Source organism: Thamnophis sirtalis, unplaced genomic scaffold (assembly GCF_051295495.1).
Source record: "Thamnophis sirtalis isolate CommonGarterSnake01/CBP01778 unplaced genomic scaffold, rThaSir2_p1.2 scaffold_2, whole genome shotgun sequence".
NCBI classification, from domain to species: Eukaryota; Metazoa; Chordata; class Lepidosauria; order Squamata; family Natricidae; genus Thamnophis; species Thamnophis sirtalis.
Window position 1 is genome coordinate 48,011,737 of NW_028261382.1, and position 17,531 is coordinate 48,029,267.

At 46.1% G+C, this 17,531-nt stretch overlaps 1 protein-coding gene across 1 annotated transcript; it reads left to right on the forward strand.

Moving 5' to 3' along the window:
• Positions 1 to 131: 131 nt before the first annotated feature.
• POLR3C (RNA polymerase III subunit C) lies at positions 132 to 15,680 on the forward strand. The gene is made up of 14 exons (XM_087705357.1): positions 132 to 557; positions 2,176 to 2,431; positions 3,051 to 3,236; positions 4,512 to 4,600; positions 5,270 to 5,374; positions 6,990 to 7,082; positions 7,398 to 7,478; positions 7,602 to 7,653; positions 8,460 to 8,520; positions 9,114 to 9,264; positions 10,797 to 10,898; positions 11,933 to 11,982; positions 13,657 to 13,806; positions 15,510 to 15,680. The coding sequence occupies exons 1-14, from the start codon at positions 411 to 413 to the stop codon at positions 15,586 to 15,588; spliced, it is 1,602 nt and encodes a 533-aa protein (XP_087561483.1). The 5' UTR covers positions 132 to 410; the 3' UTR covers positions 15,589 to 15,680.
• The last annotated feature ends 1,851 nt before the right edge of the window (positions 15,681 to 17,531 follow it).

The following is a 17,531-nucleotide window of genomic DNA, read 5'->3' on the forward strand; positions in this document are numbered from 1 at the left end:
GGTGGAAACTAATTAAGGAGAGAAGCAACTAGGGAGAAATTTCCTGACAGCGAGAACAATCAATCAGTGGAACAACTTGCCTCCAGAAGTTGTGAATGCTCCAACTCTGGATGTTTTTAAGAAGAGATTGGATAACCATTTGTCTGAAGTGGTGTAGGGTTTCCTGCCTAAACGGGGTTGGACTAGAAGACCTCCAAGGTCCCTTCCAGCTCTGTTATACTGTTCTCCTATCACTGAGATCCAATTATTAGACTCTGAATGTGTAAAGCTTTTCTCTTTTCAGGTCCAGAGGCAGTGACTTCCACTGAAGTCTCATTTTGCGCCTCCTCGCTGGAGTTGTTTACCGATTCGGAGTGGCTCGTACATTTTATTGCCGTCAATTATACACACCGATATCGTTGTCCAGCAAGATGACCCAGGCTGAAATCAAGCTTTGCTCTCTCCTGCTCTGTGAACATTTTGGAGAAATTGTGGAAAAGGTTGGAATGCAGCTCATCCGTATGGGCGGACAGACGTTATGGATGATTTCCCAAAACACAGGCATGTCACTTGACCAGGTAGATTGATTATTATTTTTTATTTTTGCATAATAGGCTAGCCTAAATTCAACTGATTAAATACCCATGGTCCCACTCACACTCAGCAATCCTGAGTGGAATTGTCCTGCCCCCCACCCCACCCCACCAGGGAGCGTGACATGGAAGACGAACAGCTGACAGAGAGCAGGAGAGTGGCTCCATTGGCTGTGGAGGAAACTGGGGAAGGGCAAAGTCAGGATTGTCCAAGCAGGGAAGAGATAGAAGAAGGGGGAGGGAGTTGACGTAAAGACCCAGGCCCACCCCCTCCTCATCCAAACGCAGAAGAGAGCAACGGGGGTCGCGTGCTGTCAACTTGTAAAGCGTTGCCATTGTTATCAGGTTGGCATTCGAAGGAGGATTCCATGCATACCTTCAGCCAGAGTCAGATCTCATATTTCTAGTTTGTACAGAAGATCATGCCAAGATGTTGATCCTAATTTTTTTTTTCACCTTTGTCTCGAGGCTCATAAATTAATTAGGTCATCTCTTGGGAACTTCACAGAGAGCTTACGAGGAAGGAAAGGGCCCTGATTCCCTTCACAGTTGGGAGGGGCGTTTATCGGGAACAAATGCTGAATTCCTATAGTGTTGTGAGTTGTGGCCTGCATTCCTGGCATTCCTCTAGACTGTTTGAATTATTTGCTTTGGAGAATAGCTTGACCCCCTCCTCTTTGTGGCAGCCCCTCAAATATTGGAAGATGCTCTCCTGTCTCCCCTGGTCCTTCTCTTCCCTAGGACAGGCCTAGTTCCTGCAATTATTCATCGTATGTTTTAGTCTCCAGTCCCCTCATCATCCTGGTTGCTCTTCTCTGCACTTTTTCCAGAGTTTCCACATCCATTTTATAGCGTGGTGACCAAAACCGGATGCGGTACTCTAGGTGTGGCCTTACTAGGGCTTTATAGAGTGATACTAGTGATCTACATGTGATCTTGATTGTATCCCTCTGTTAATGCAGTTTAGGATTGCATTGGCTTTTTTGGCTGCTGGCTCCTATTTAGCTGGTTGTCCACTAAGACTCCAAGATCCCTCTCTCAGTCACTGCTATTAAGCCTGGTTTCACCCGGTCTCTATATGTGTCCTTTCAGTTTTTCTTGCCTAAGACTTTGCTTTTCTCTACACTGAATTTCGTTTTGTTAGCTAGGGCCCAGGGTTCAAAAGTCTGTCAGGATCCATCTGGATCTTGAGCCTATCTTCTAGGGCAGTGTTTCTCAACCTTGGCAACTTGAAGATGTCTGGACTCCAACTCCCAGAATTCCCCAGCCAGCGAATGCTGGCTGGGGAATTCTGGGAGTTGAAGTCCAGACATCTTCAAGTTGCCAAGGTTGGGGAAACACTGTTCTAGGGTGTTGGCTACTCCTGCCAGCTTAGTGTTATCTGCAAATTGGGTAAGTTCCCCTTCTGTTCCCTCATCTAAGCCATATATGACGATATTGAAGAGTCCTGGGCCTAAGATGGAACCTTGTGGTACTCCATTGCTTACTCCCCTCCGTTTTGAGAGGAAAGGCAGCTTTGAAATCTTGGTGTGGTTGCCACGGATGTGTCCTGCACTCTGTAGAAAAGTACACACCAAGTTTCCTTTCCTCTCCCTTGTTGCAGGTCCGGAAAGGGCTTTGTGTGCTCATCCAACACAACCTGGTGACATTCCAGCCGCAGAAGCGAGGCCTGGTAGAGTATGAAGCCCAGTGCAGCCGAATGGTGCGGATCCTTCGCTACCCCCGTTACATCTACACGGCTAAAACTCTCTATAGCGACACAGGGGAACTGATTGTGGAGGAGTTGCTGCTCAATGGCAGAATGACCATGAGTGCCCTAGTGAAGAAGGTGGCCGACCGATTGACTGAGACGATGGAAGGTGAGTGGATCTGGCGTTGTGGCCCCACCAACGGAGATGGCAGCAGATTCGGACCGTGAGGAGGTTGGGGAGGAACCTGGTCCTGGGGAAGACTCTGATGAGGACTCTGTGTCGGAGGCAGAGAGGGGGCCAAAGTTATATGACAGTTATCAGCTGCCTTTGGAGTCAGACATCAGTGAGGCGGAAGAACAGCTGGAGCCTGTTCCCAGAGTGGCCAGACGAAGGGAACAGCGAAAGAACAGGGGTTGACTTAGGAATAAGGCCACAGGTGGGCAATGAATGGCCCCTCCCAGAGGAAATAAAAGAGGAGCAAAACGGGAGTGGAGTTTGCAGGAGACCATTAGTTCACTTAATTGGTTCATGACCCTCCGAGGCTCCTGGCCAAGTTTTGCAGATCTCGGCCTGGCAGCTCTCCAAGCCAGATAAGGTCTGTGACTGTAAATCCTCCCTTAAAAGACTTTGCTGGAGGTGAAGGAGCAGAATTCACAGTCAATTAATAAAAGATTTTGTCTGCATGATCTTGGGAAGCCTCGGTCAGAACATCTGGTGGGTTTCTCTGTAGGGAAAGCGCTGCTTGCAAAGCCCCCCATGAAAAGGCTCCTTGTGTCTTTATTCACAGATGGGAAAACAATGGATTACAGCGAAGTCTCTGCCACCTTTACGTGCCTGGCAGATACGCATTTTGTTCAGAGATGCCCTTCGCTGCCCGAAGGTTCCGAGTCTACCGAAACACAGCCGTCTCCCACGCCGACGTTGGCCTTTAATGAGAAGGAGATGTATGCTGTTCCAAAGCTGAACCTGATAGGTGAGGAGCTGAGTTGTGTAGGTAGCATGCAATGATGGAATTAAACCAGCGAGGTACAGTTGGCATTGAGAGCCTCTAGAAATATTTTAGAAACAACGGGAGATGAAATTGGAATGGAATGGAATAGAATAGAATAGAATAAGGAACAGAATAAGAAATAGAATAGAATGCAGAATAGAATAGGAATAGAATAGAATAGGAATAGAATGGAATAAGGAATAGAATAGAATGCAGAATAGAATGCAGAATAGAATAGGAATAGAATACAATAAGGAACAGAATGCAGAATAGAATAGAATATAGAATAGAATAAGGAACAGAATAAGGAATAGAATTGGATAGAATAGAATAAGGAACAGAATATGGAATAGAATAGAATGCAGAATAGAATAGAATAAGGAATAGAATAAGGAACAGAATATGGAATAGAATAGAATGCAGAATAGAATAGAATAAGGAACAGAATAAGGAACAGAATATGGAATAGAATAGAATGCAGAATAGAATAGGAATAAAATAGAATAAGGAACAGAATAAAGAATAGAATAGAATAAGGAACAAAATAAGGAATAGAATAGAATAAGGAATAGAATAGAATAAGGAACAGAATAAGGAATAGAATAGAATAGAATGCAGAATAGAATAGAATGCAGAATAGAATAGGAATAGAATAGAATAAGGAACAGAATAAGGAATAGAATAGAATAATATAGAATATAGAATAGAAAATAGAAGGGAAGAGAAGAGAAAAGAAAATAGAATAGAGAATAAAATAGAATAGAATAGAATATGGAAGGAACTTTGGAAGTCTTCTAGACCAGCCCCGTGCTCAGGCAGGAGACCCTATACCATTTCAGACAAATGCTTATCCAGTCTCTTCTTAAAAAAACCTCCTGTGATGGAGCACCCACAATTTCTGAAGGCAAGCTGTTCCACTGGTTTGTGTTCTGTTCCATTGAATTTTGTCTTTCCTGCCTTATACAGCGAAATTTATCATCTAAGCTCTGTTAATCTTATATGTACCACTCTGCCTCTCACACAAAGAATCCTGTAAATATCATTATACGACTGGGCTGACATCATTGATCCAGTCCGCAGTTCCTGTTTTTTCCCCACAATAAAGATAGGACTTTATCTTTGCAACCAAGGATTCCGCTTGTAGGACTTTCACCCGAGAATAACAGATGCAGTTCAAAGCCTACAGTATTCCTGGGGGAGGGAAGGAAGAGACGCATTTCGTGCTGCAAGAAATACACTTTCTCTTTCGGTCAACAGGGAAGGGAAAGCGGAAGCATTCAGACAACGGCAAGGAGGAGGATGAAAGAGGGGGAAAGCGATTCAAACAAGACGCAGGAAGCGAAGAGGTAGAAGCGTGGCCACTGCTTCCAGGACAACTTAAGATGGGAGGAAAACTGGGTGGTAGAATGCAGATGCCAGAATAAGCGATGGATCGATTCCAGTGGCAGATGGCAGAGGGAACCATCCTATAAAGCAGTGGTCCCCGACCTTTGGGGTTCACTTAACAACTGAAGTGGTGCAGGGTTTCCTGCCTAAGCAGGGGTTTGGACTAGAAGACCTTCAAGGTCTCTTCCAACTCTGTTATTCTATATTCTAAACTATGGCAAGAAAGGCGTGAAATGGGGCACAACTCACTTAACAAACGTCTCAATTATCAGCATCAATGTTGGGGGTCAATTGTGGTCGTAACTCGAGGATTACCTGTATGTGCAAATTGGCAAATTGAGAGTTTGCATCAAAGGGGCTGGACTAGAGTGGTACGGTGGCCGATGTGAGTTGGATCTTAGAAGACTCTTATCTGCTGAACAAAACTCCGCATTGGTGACAGGAAGGGCATCTGGCCATTAAACGCTGTGCCAACTCCATTCAGTAGCCCTGACTCAACCCCACAGGGGATTATGGGATCGTTAAATGATGATGATCAAAGGGTTTGGACTGGGGCGATGATTGGATTAGGCTTGCTGATACCGTACCTAAGAGACTCTGATTTTTAATCTCCACTTGACCCACTTCAGACTTCTGCAGACAGTGGGATCTTCTGGCAAGTCAACATCGACCGGTTCCATCAGCACTTCCGGGATCAAGCAATCGTCAGCGCTGTGGCCAACAGGATGGACCAGGTGAGTAGCATCTTCCTCAAATTATTCATTACTACTTCTATATATATAAAAATGGCGCTCTCTCTCGCACTGTCTGTGTTTGTCTGTGTGTGTGTTCCCAGCATAACTCTGGAACGCCTGGAGCAATTTCAACCAAATTTGTTACACAGATTACTTAATGCCTGGAGAAAAATACTGGGGTGGGGGTGTACGACACCCCTAATGCCCCTCCGGGGGTGTGTGTGTTCTGTTAAGATACAGCCTGTTGTGCCTTAAAATGGCTTCTACTGTACTGATTTAAAATGGCTTCTACTGTACAGCACAGTGGAGTTGCCATGGTAATGGCTTCTCAGTACTCCACAATCCAAACTCAAACCAGAGGCCTAGAATCAAAATCTCGCGAATATTTGTGCCGCTTTATAAATTCTCAGTTCTGGTTCTGCCACCAGAAGTTGTGGGTGCTTCATCCTTGGAGGCTTTTAAGAAGAGACTGGACAGCCACCTGTCTAAATGGTTTAGGCCAGGGGTCAGCAGTCTTAAACACTCAAAAGAGCCCCAAAGGTCCTAAATGGAAGCCCCCCCATTCAATTCTGGAGCCGACCGGAAGTTTGGTTCCCCCACCATAGAGTCTTCTAGCGCAGCATCCTTTTTCCTCTTCCTGTCCTAACGGGCAGCCTTATCAATTATGCAGCCGACCAGCGACAGGAAGCCAGAGCCGCAGATTGCTGACTCCTGATATAGGGGATTGGTTCCCCCACCTTAGAGTCTCCTCCTAGTGCGGCATCTTTTTTTTCCTTTGCTGACTGGAAGTCCGGTTCCCCCACCTTAGAGTCTCCTCCTTGTGTGGCATCTTTTTTCCTTTGCTGACTGGAAGTCCGGTTCCCCCACCTTAGAGTCTCCTCCTTGTGTGGCATCTTTTTTCCTTTGCTGACTGGAAGTCCGGTTCCCCCACCTTAGAGTCTCCTCCTAGCGCAGCATCCTTTTTCCTCTTCCTGTCCTAACGGACAGCCTTATCAATTATGCAGCCAACCGGCGACAGGAAGCTGCAACAGAGAGATGAAAGAGCCACACGCGGCTCCAGAGCCGCAGATTGCTGACCCCTGATATAGGGGATTGGACTAGAAGACCTGTCGGATGCGACTTCATTTAATAATCAGGAAAGAAACCACTCAACTCCATTTGTTTGAAATCAAGTGTACTTTTACTAATTATAAATGAACAGTAGCAAAGCTAAGCTGAATCTGGTTAATTAGGCGCGAAAGCGAAGAATATCATATATAATTTAATCCCCTCCCCTTCGCACCCCAGTCCATAGTCCAATTATAATGCACCCAACCGTCAGGTGGGAGATAACTTCAAAAGACATCACCAGGATGGAATGCCGGACAGTTAACCTTGGCGGGAAACTCCCTTCCTCCACATGCGCAGTAAGATGGTCAGGTCAGCATCTAGAATCTTCCTCCAGCACATCATGATTCCCCTCCCAATTACCATGCCCCCCCCCTCCCCGTTACAATGGCAGCCGAAGCAGCAGCAAAGCAGAGGCTGACACCTTCAAAGTCCCTTCCATCTCTATTCTGATTGATTGACAAGGGAATAGCCTCTATTACACCTCCTAACTTTTCTGCCTCCACAGACCAGTAGCGAAATTGTCCGGACAATGTTGCGAATGAGTGAAGTCACAACCTCTTCAAATGCCCCCTACACTCAGCCGCTCTCTTCCAATGAGGTGAGCTGCCGTTTAAACTTCAAGTCGAGGGGGTTTGATTGTACGGCCCGAGGAGGTAAGGATCAGCTCATGCACAGGGGGAGGAGCGCACAGTGTCTGTGTGTGTGGGGGGGTTGTGCATTCATTGTATTGTGGGCGTAGGGGCAGGCATGCACGCTTTCGGCACATGAAGACAAAAAAGTTAGCCATCACTGGACTACAGGATACATGGGGGAGAAAAGAATAAATTTTAAATGTAATCAAGGGTGCCCCCTTCCCCTGAAGAACGGCAGATTCACGGATCTGACAGCTCCATCTTTTCTTTTCTTTTTTTAGATATTCCGATTACTTCCGACTGGTTACAACGTCTCCAAGCAGATTCTTGATCAGTACCTAACCTTATTAGCAGATGACCCGGTAAGAAAATTAAATTTTCTAAAGGCTTATTAGCCTTTTGAAAAAATGCATCAGGAACACTGCATCTTTTGGATCTCCCTTCATTCAAACCTTTTATCTCCAAGTCTTTTATTCTCTCCGCAGCTGGAGTTCGTTGGGAAATCGGGCGATAGCGGTGGAGGGATGTATGTGATCAGTATCCTTTGGCAGCCATTCTGTGCCACGAGGGCCAGTCTCAGACTCCGGAGGGAGTCATGGGGGTAATAATGTCAGACGGCCAGGGTCAACCGTCCCACTCAGTCACCTAGCAAAGAAAGATTGGGACAGCGAGGAGGTTGGGGAGGAACATGGACCAGTCCTGGAGTCTGGGGAAGGCTTGGATAAGGGCTCTGTGTCGGAGGCAAAGTGGGGGCCAGAGCCGTCTGACAGTTATCAGCTGCCTTCAGAGTCGGAGATCAGTGGGGCAGAAGAACAGTTGGAGCCTGTTCCCAGTGTGCACATGCGCAGAGCTGTCAGACGAAGGGAACAGCTAAGGAACAAGGGCCGACTCATGAGTGAAGGCACAGGTGGATGGTGAATGGCCCCTCCCATAGAGAATAAAGAGGAACGAAGGGGGAGTTTGCAGGACACAATTAGTTCAATTCATTCAGGTGAAGATCTGCTCCTGACTTCTTGCCAAGGAATTGCTGCTACAGCGTGGAGTTTGGAAGATATCGGCCTGGCAGCTCTCCAAGCCTGATCAAGGCCTGTAGTTCTGGAATCTCATGAAAGACTGTTGGCCGGGACTTTGCTGGAAAGGCATTCCCTTTAACCTAAATAAAAGAGGTTTTATAGGGGGTGAGGGGTCAGCTTTGTGCTCTTGGGAAGCCTAGGTCAGAACAGCTATTACTCAACAATGGAGCAGATATTTTTGAGGTTCTCCTGGCTCTTTTAAACTTCAGCCAATGCGGAGGGTGAGCGTCATTCTTGCGGCGTCTTTTTCCTTAACATTCTTCCAAACAGATCTTCATAAGGGCCTCGCCTCTCTAGCCACCGCAACCCTGGAATCCATTGTGCAAGAAAGGTAAGACAAGGTCTTCTTTTGGGTCCCACCAGATATATTTCCTTAGGGGACAGGAGCCACAGCATTCCTCGCCTCCCCACTCTAGTGGGTTGGGTGGATGTGACTGGCAATAAATGGTTTGAAGAGAAAGGTGTGTGTGTGTGTGTGTGTGTGTGTGTGTGTGTGTGAGAGAGAGAGAGAGAGAGAGAGAAGAAATAAAAGGAAGAAAAGAGAGAGAAAGGAAAAAGAAAGAAAGAGAGAGGAAAAGGAAATAGAGAGAAAGGGAGGAAAAGAGAAAAAGAGAGGGAGGGAGAGAGAAAGAGGAAAAGAGAAAGAGGGGAAAAATAGAGAAAGAGGAAAAAGAAAGGAAGATGAAAGAAAAAGAGATAGGAAAAAGAAAGAGAGAGAGAAAAGAGAACGAGGAGAAAGAGGAAAAAGAAAGAGGAAGAGAGGAAAAGAGGAAAGAGAGAGAGAGGAAAAAGAAAGAGAGAGAGAGAAAGAGAGAGAGAACACGATACTTGTCCTCCAGCTTATGAAAGTTTCCAGTGTAGGAGAAAATGAGTTCATTACTTTTTCACTGCCCTGGCTCCTCTTCACTTCCCTTCTGGATACAGATTTGGGTCCCGCTGTGCCCGCATCTTCCGCCTCTTATTAAGAAAGAGGCACCTGGAACAGAAGCAGATCGAGGACTTTGCCATGATCCCGGCTAAAGAAGCCAAAGAAATGATGTACAAAATGTTGTCGGCCAATATCGTCGCTCTGCAGGTATAGGCTCTCCCCATATCGCCCAGCACAAACGCCAAGTGGCGAGAGGGTTCACCTGGAAATTGAGGTGGCCTGCCGAGCCAGTGACGGGAGTGAGATTCCTTGCAAACCTTCTCAGGCTGCAGGTTGGCCAGGGGGTTCTTGAGTGAAGGTCAGTGCCCCTTGTCATGAAAGAGAGAGCATGGACTCTGCCATGGATTCCCATCTAGAAGTTGTATGTGGGAGTCAAATTGATGCTGCTTTTATTGGGGCAACTTTTAGGAGGCAAGACAGCAATAGCACTTAGACTCACCATATTTTCAGAGTATAAGACACTCCGAAGTATAAGACACATCTAGCTTTTGGGGAGGAAAACAAGAAAAAAAAATCTGCCTCCAAGCAATTTGCCTCCTTGCAGCAAACAGCCCGTTTCAGCACAGCCTGATTAGCACAAGCAGCTGATTGTTGGGCCTCCCAACGATCAGCTGTTTCAGGCTGCAGGGATTACCATAGCCTATTGCCACCTCTGCATGCCCCATGTTCGGCCTCCGCATCCCGTTTTCTGCCTGTTCCAGGTGGCGGGGATCAGAATGGGTGGAAAATGGGGCGCGGAGAGGCCGAAAATGGGATGCAGAGGCCGAAAATGGGATGTGCAGAGGTGGCAATAGGCAATGGCAATCCCTGCAGCCTGAAACAGCTGATCATTGGGAGGCTGATCCAACCACAATCAGCTACTTGTGCTAATCAGACTGTGCTGAAGATGAAACTGAAACAGGCTGTTTGTTGTAAGGAGGCAAATTGGTGGGAGGCAGGGTGGGGGCTGACAGGTGGGCGGGGTTACATTCAGTGTATAAGACACACCCAAATTTTCACCCTTTTTGGGGGGGGGGAAATGTGCCTTATACTCCAAAAAATATGGTATATACTACTTCACAATGCTTTACAGCCCTCTCGAAGCGGCTTACAAAACCAGCCTATCACCCCCAACAATCTGGGTCAATCTTAATCCCGTCAAGATTGAACTCCAGACTGTGGGCAGAGCCAGCTTTCAATGCTGCATCCCAACCACTGCATCACTATGGCTTGGTGTAAATGTGAGATACGGTCCTGTCCCTTTTTTCACCGCCTGTCAACTCCTAAAGTTGTCATAGTGACAGAAGGGGGGGGGAGCGCATTCCACGCATACTGTCGGCTGAAGTCGGATATCAGATTACTGCAGCAGGCTTGGGAGGGGTGCACCTCATGGGGGAATGTGATTTATGACACAGACTGAGGGGAGGAACGGGTAAAGCTCAGCTATAACTCAACAAAGCTTAGACTTGACTGTCGAAAAGATCTTGCCTACGGTGCTCCTAATAAATGACGGGTTTTCTATTGAAACTTGGCTTGATGCTCACAAATCAATTAGGGCATTTTTAGGAAACCTGACAGTGCCGTTGTAACTTTGAACAGTCACTAAATGAACTGTTGGACGTCGAGGACTACCTGCAGTGATGTATCAATGCTAGCAAATTTAATCTCTTTATCTGGCTTTGCTTTCCTCCCCAAACCAGGAAATCCCCAAAACTCCAGATCACGCCCCTTCCCGGACTTTCTACTTGTACACCGTTAATACTCTCTCGTCTGCTCGTCTGCTGCTCCAGCGTTGCTACAAGGTTGGCATACCGCTTTCCCTTTTTTTTAAGCTTCTCTTAAGACAGGCGGCACTCACGGCAAGCATTCAGATCAGTGTTTCTCAACCTTGTCAACTTGAAGATGTCCGGACTTCAACTCCCAGAATTCCCCAGCCAGCATTCGCTGGCTGGGGAATTCTGGGAGTTGAAGTCCGGACATCTTCAAGTTGCCAAGGTTGAGAAACACTGATTCAGATGCTTGGCAACTGATTCATATTTATGACCATTGCAGTGTCCTGGAGTCACGTGATCCCCTTTGGCCACCTTCGGACAAGCAGCGTCCATGGGGAAGCCCGATTCACTTAACAACCGGGTTTAACTAAATTAACGACTGCAAGGATTCGTTTTAAAGCTGTGTCGAGTAAAGCTTGTAAAATGAGGCAAAACTCACTTAACAAATATCTCAAGTCAGCAATATGGATTTTGGGCTCAATTGCGGTTGGCCTCCTGTTGGGTACAGAGCTTTTATGGGCCTGTACTGACACAGTAACTTCCTCTGGTGGAAACTAGAGCCGAGGTGGCGCAGAGGGTAGAGTGCAGTACTGCAGGCCACTTCAGCTGACTGCTATCTGCAGTTCAGCGGTTCAAATCTCACCGGCTCAGGGTTGACTCAGCCTTCCATCCTTCCGAGGTGGGTAAAAGGAGGACCCGGATTGTGGGGGGATTAAGATTGACCCAGATTGTTGGGGGTGATAGGCTGGCTTTGTAAACCGCTTAGAGAGGGCTGAAAGCCCTATGAAGCGGTATATAAGTCTAACTGCTATTGCTATTGCTAACTAATCAAGGAGAGAAGCAACCTAGGACTAAGGAGGAATTTCCTGACAGTGAAAACAATTAATCACAACCTGCCTCCAGAAGTTGCGAATGCTCCAACTCTGGAAGCTTTTAAGAAGATGTTGGACAGCCATTTGTCTGAAATAGTATAGGGTTTCCTGCCTAAGCAGGGGGTTGGACTAGAAGACCTCCAAGGTCCCTTTCCAACTCTGTTCTTCCATTCTATTTCCCCTCCCTTTCAGTGTGTGGCCAACCTGATAGAACGGCGACTCCACGAGACCAAGGAGAACAGGTAAATCAGGAGGCCAGAGATGCAATTCAGACCTTTGAAGCCAAGTCTGTGTGATGATGGTTGAAGCCATAAGAGTCCTCCATCCATAAGTGGGAGAGAGACAGTTGTGGGGAGAGCTGGCACAGCCTCCTTTGTAATTCTTTGTCTGGGAGAACTGTTAGGGCTCTCATTAAGTTTTTTTTAAGTAATCTTTTTTATTTATCATCTTCTCCTTATTTTATTCTTATATATACTGTATGTATGTATGTATGTATGTATGTATGTATGTATGTATATATGTATGTATGGTGTCACACCCTCTGGTATGCCCAAATATGGGAGGGAGCATACTGCTTCCCTTTTCTGTTTATTGGCTCACTCTGGGAGCCATCAAGGCAGAAAGCCATTTTTATTATGTTGCCTTGTTACATTTGTGTTACAATTGTGCTTATTTATTTATCAGCACAATTGCAACATCTATTCATCTATCTATCTATCTATCTATCTATCTATCTATCTATCTATCTATCTATCTATCTATCTATCTATCTACCTACCTACCTACCTACCTACCTACCTACCTACCTACCTACCTACCTATCATCTATCTATCTATCTATCTATCTATCTATCTATCTATCTATCTATCTATCTATCTATCTATCATCTATATCTATATCTATCTATCTATCTATCTATTTATCTATCATCTATATCTATCTATCATCTATCTATCATCTCTCTCTCTCTCTCTCTCTCTCTCTCTCTCTCTCTCTCTCTCTCTCTCTCTATCTCTATCTCTATCTCTATCTCTATCTATCTCTATCTATCTAAGACACCCGTAACACTCCTCGGGGTGTGTGTTTTGTTAAGATACAGGCTGTTGTGTCTTGAAATGGCTTCTACTGTACTGCCGTAAAATGGCTTCTATTGTGCAGCGCAGTGGAGTTGCCATGGTAATGGCTTCACGGTACTCCACAAGGGGGCTCCCTCTCTTGTAAGGGGGAAAATCCAATGTTAGAAATTATGTTTGGTGCGGACATTTCCCCCCCCTATAAATAACTACCAGGCAACGGCAGGTTATCGGCTAGTTTTATATATAAAATACAAAGAAAAATAGAAATAAGGAATTAAGGGAAAGAAAGAGAGGGGAAAAGAAAGTGTAAGGTACAAGGGGGGGGGGGAAGGGAAAAAAAAGGCATTGACTTCTGACTCTTTTTAGCAAAGTAGATGAAATACTCCAGCCTCCAACTTTTTGCTTTTACATATTAGTATATAACTAGCCGCTTCTATAATGACAAATCTATCTGATCCACAAAAGCAAAATTTCTCATGGAATGTTTTGTATCTCTGGTGTATCTGCTGTAATCACCTGGGTGGGGCAATGGCCCAGAGGTGGACCTCTCGCCTCACAAGCAGGAGGCTGTGAGTTCAATCCTAGGTAAGAGGCTGATATTTCTCTCTCTCGGCACAATGAGAGATATATCTGCTGCAAAAAAAAAAAAAAAACCTCCACATCGGCAACAGGAAAGGCATCTGGCCAGGAAACACTCCACTCTATTCAATTGCCCAGACCACACTCTACAAGGGATTACGGGGGTCATTAAATGCCATTTGCTGAAGTCGGCCTCGCGGTGTCGGTGATTCGAGCGAAGCCGCGAGACTCTCTGACCGTGGGCCTTTCCCTTGTGGCAGGCGTCTGCTGGAGAAGAGCCAACGGGTGGAAGCCATCCTCGCCTCGGTCCAGGCCACGGGGGCTGAGCAGGCGCAGCTGCAGGAGATCGAGGAAATGATCACGGCACCCGAACGGCAGCAGCTGGAGACCCTCAAGCACAACGTCAACAAGTGAGTATGGCCCAGGTCGGGGTGGGTGGGTGGGGAGCATCTGAAGCCCCTCCATCCACGGGGTCTCCAGCCTGGGATTCCCCCGGCCAAAGTTTACCGAATTCCACTCTCCAAATCCGGCCCGCACTGCGGGGAAAAACACCGACCACGTAGGTTGCTAGGAAGACCGAATAAGCGAGCCCAGCTGCGTTAGACGACATGAATCAAAATCGCACAAAGTTTTAGTACCGCTTTATAAATCCTTACTAAGTCCACACCTGGAATGCTGAGATGTTGAGACTTTGGAAAAATGTGAAAAGAAGAGCAATTAAAACGGTTAAAGGCCTGGAGACAAAAACAGACGAAGAACGATTGTAGGATTTGGCTAGTCTAAGAAGAAAAGAAGAATTAAGTGGGGACAGGATAGCAGTTTTCCAATTTATATAGCAATAGCAATAGCAGTAGACTTATATACCGCTTCATAGGGCTTTCAGCCCTCTCTAAGCGGTTTACAGAGAGTCAGCATATTGCCCCCAACAATCTGGGTCCTCATTTTACCCACCTCGGAAGGATGGAAGGCTGAGTCAACCCTGAGCCGGTGAGATTTGAACCGCTGAACTGCTGATCTAGCAGTAGCCTGCAGTGCTGCATTTAACCACTGCGCCACCTTGGCTCTATTGGAGGGGCTGCCAGAAAGAAGAAGGAAGGGTCAACTTATTCTCCAAAGCAACCTGAGGGCAGGACAAGAAGCAATGGGTGGAAACTAATCAGGGAGAGAAGCAACCGGAATTAAGGAGGAATTTCCTGACAGTGAGGACAATTAACCAGTGGAACTGTTTTCCACCAGAAACTGCATGGCAGTTGCTCAGTTGATCAGTCCAACTGGTTCAATGATTAAAAGGGGCAACCTTTCAGATTACAGATTAACAGAGTTGGAAGGGACCTTGGAGGTCATCTAGTCCAACCCCCACCCACCCAAGCAGGAGACCCTCCACCATTTCTGACAGAGGGCAGTCCAGTCTCTTCTTGAAAGCCTCCAGGGATGAAGCTCCCACAACTTCTGAAGGAAACTTCTGTTCCATGGGTTGATGGTTCTCCTTGTCAGAAAATTCCTTCTTATTTCCAGGTTGAATCTCTCCTTGGTCAGTTTCCATCCATTCTTCCTTCTCTGGCCTTCAGGGGCTTTGGAGAATAGCTTGACCCCCACCTCTCTGTGGCAGCCCCTCAAATATTGGAAGATGCTCTCCTGTCTCCCCTGGTCCTTCTCTTCCCTAGACCAGCCAGGCCCAGTTCCTGCAACCGTTCATCGGATGTTTTAGGCCAGTGGTAGTCAACCTGGTCCCTACCTCCCACTAGTGGGCGTTCCAGGTTTCATGGTGGGCGATAGGAATTCGCTGTAACTCTGCTTTATAAATTTTATAAAGTAAAGCTACTTCCCTACTTTACAAATCACCATTAGTGTGGAACCGGTGGGCGGTTAGAAAAATTTACTACCAACAGAAATACGAAAGTGGGCGGTAGGTATAAAAAGGTTGACTACCCCTGTTTTAGCCCCTCATCATCCTGGTTGCTCTTCTCTGCACTCTTTCTAGAGTCTCAAGGTCTTGTTTAGAATCTGGGAACCAAAACTGGATGCAAGATTGTAGGTGTGGCCTTACTAAAGCGTTATAGAGTGGTATTAGGACCTCCCTTCATTTAGATTGCATTTTCTTCTTTTATTCAAGGCTCGACGCCAGTGAAAATCAAGTGGACGAAACCATCTTTATTTTGGAATCCTACATCAACAGCACCATCAGGCACTGAGCCCTCGGCTGGAGCTCGGGAAATCCCGTCTTCTCATTTTTAAAGTCTAATCGGTTTTGTTTTCATATATATATATATATATTTAAAGTCCGGCTTTCGTGTGGTGGTCATTTTTGACGAAGGAAATGTGTGAATTGAGAGGATCAAGGTCGTCCTTGGCTGACGCCGGATCGTTTTACGTGACCCGTCAAAAGCGCGGAGGACAAAATCGCGCTCGACGAAAGCGCGCATGTGACGTCATCACAGCGCGACGAAAAAAATTAAAAATTGAAATAAAATTAAAATTAAAGCAAGCCGATTCACATAAAGATAAGGGTTAGGGTTAGGGTTAGGTTAAGGGTTAGGGTTAGGTTTAGAGCGTTAGTGTTAGGTTTAGCGTTAGGTTAAGGGTTAGCGTTAGGTTTAGCGTTACGTTAACGGTTAGGTTTAGGGTTAGATTTAGGGTTAGGTTAAGGGTTAGGTTTAGCGTTAGGTTTGGGGGGGTTAGGGTAAGGTTTTAGCTTTATTTTTACATTTTTCGATCACAGCGCGATGTTTTCATCGCGCTGTGATGACGTCAAATGCGTGCTTTCGTTGAGCGCGATTTTGTCCTCCGTGATTTTGTGGTGGAACCATCGTTTTAACGCCTGCTCAAAGTTACAGGGGCCTTGGAGAAAGTACAGGTATCCCCTGCGCTCGCACTAAACAACAGTTGCACTACCCCTGGGGTGACATGCTCACAATTTGGATGCTTGGCAACGGCTCACATTTACAATTGCAGTTCAACTCCCTCCGCGAGCAGGAGAGTCTATACCGTGTGTGTGTGTGTGTGTGTGAAACCTGTGGCCCACGAGCTGGATGTGTCACATGCTTGTCACTCCCACCCCCAGTTTAGGGGAGGGGAAAAGTTGCGATACGTCACAAACTCTGTGAATTTGACACCCCAGGTCTCTCTCGTTTCAGTGGCTGCCCTGTCTTTTCTTTTTTTAATGAAAATTAAAAAAAAAAAAACTTTTACAAATATTTACTACCCTCCCCCCACCCTCCCCCCCCAACCCCCCAACTTCCCCCCCCCGACTTCCCAGAATCAATACAGGGTATAAATCTTTAACAAAAACATTCTAAAATAAACTTTAAAAAAAGTTAATATCATCTTTCATTTGAGCTTGAACTCCTCTTTGCTAGGCCAACTCTAAACAGATTATGTCATTCCTTGTTGCCTCAGTCATAAACTATCTGGAATTTCTTAGTCCCATATTTATTTTGAGTATAGTCAATCCATCTTCTCCACTCCAGTTTATAATGTGAAGTCGTATTCTTCTGCATTCCTTTCTCGCCAGATGTCTCTCAATTCAAAATCGTCCATCATGTTGAAAAAGGACTTAGGTAGTTTCGCTCGCATTTGGATATTTTGCCGAAGACCCTTCTTCTCTTTCTTGGTATCCATAACACCGTTCCAGTCGCCCAATAATATGCAAGATCTATAGATCAGTGTTTCTCAACCTTGGCAACTTGAAGATGTCCGGACTTCAACTCCCAGAATTCCCCAGCCAGCGAATGCTGGCTGGGGAATTCTGGGAGTTGGAGTCCGGACATCTTCAAGTTGCCAAGGTTGAGAAACACTGCTCTATAGTCCCAATGTACTAACTTAGTATGGAGCATTTTATAAAATTTATCTTGTTGTCTGTCTTTTCTTGAAAACCTCCAGGCATAAGAGCATCTACCGCTTCTGGTGGCAGGCTGTTCCACTGGTTCATTTGTCCTTCACTATTCCTTCATTCCAGGTTGCTCCTCTCCTTGATTAGTTTCCATCCATTGTTTCTTGCCTTGCCTTCTGCTGCTTTGGAGAATAAGTTGACCCTCCCCTCTTCTTCTTTGGGGCAGCCCCTCCAATACTGGAAGATGCTATCATATTCCCCCTTCATTCTTTTCTCTAGACTGGCCCTGCCCAGTTCCTGCAGCCG

What these genes read in the sequence shown, in the direction of transcription:
- POLR3C (XM_087705357.1), top strand. Translation starts at nt 411, where the DNA reads ATGACCCAGGCTGAAATCAAGCTTTGCTCTCTCCTGCTCTGTGAACAT. An exon ending in TCCAAAGCTGAACCTGATAG is followed by an intron (nt 3,237 to 4,511) that starts GTGAGGAGCTGA and finishes TTCGGTCAACAG; the next exon opens with GGAAGGGAAAGCGGAAGCAT. An exon ending in TGCTCCAGCGTTGCTACAAG is followed by an intron (nt 10,899 to 11,932) that starts GTTGGCATACCG and finishes CCTCCCTTTCAG; the next exon opens with TGTGTGGCCAACCTGATAGA.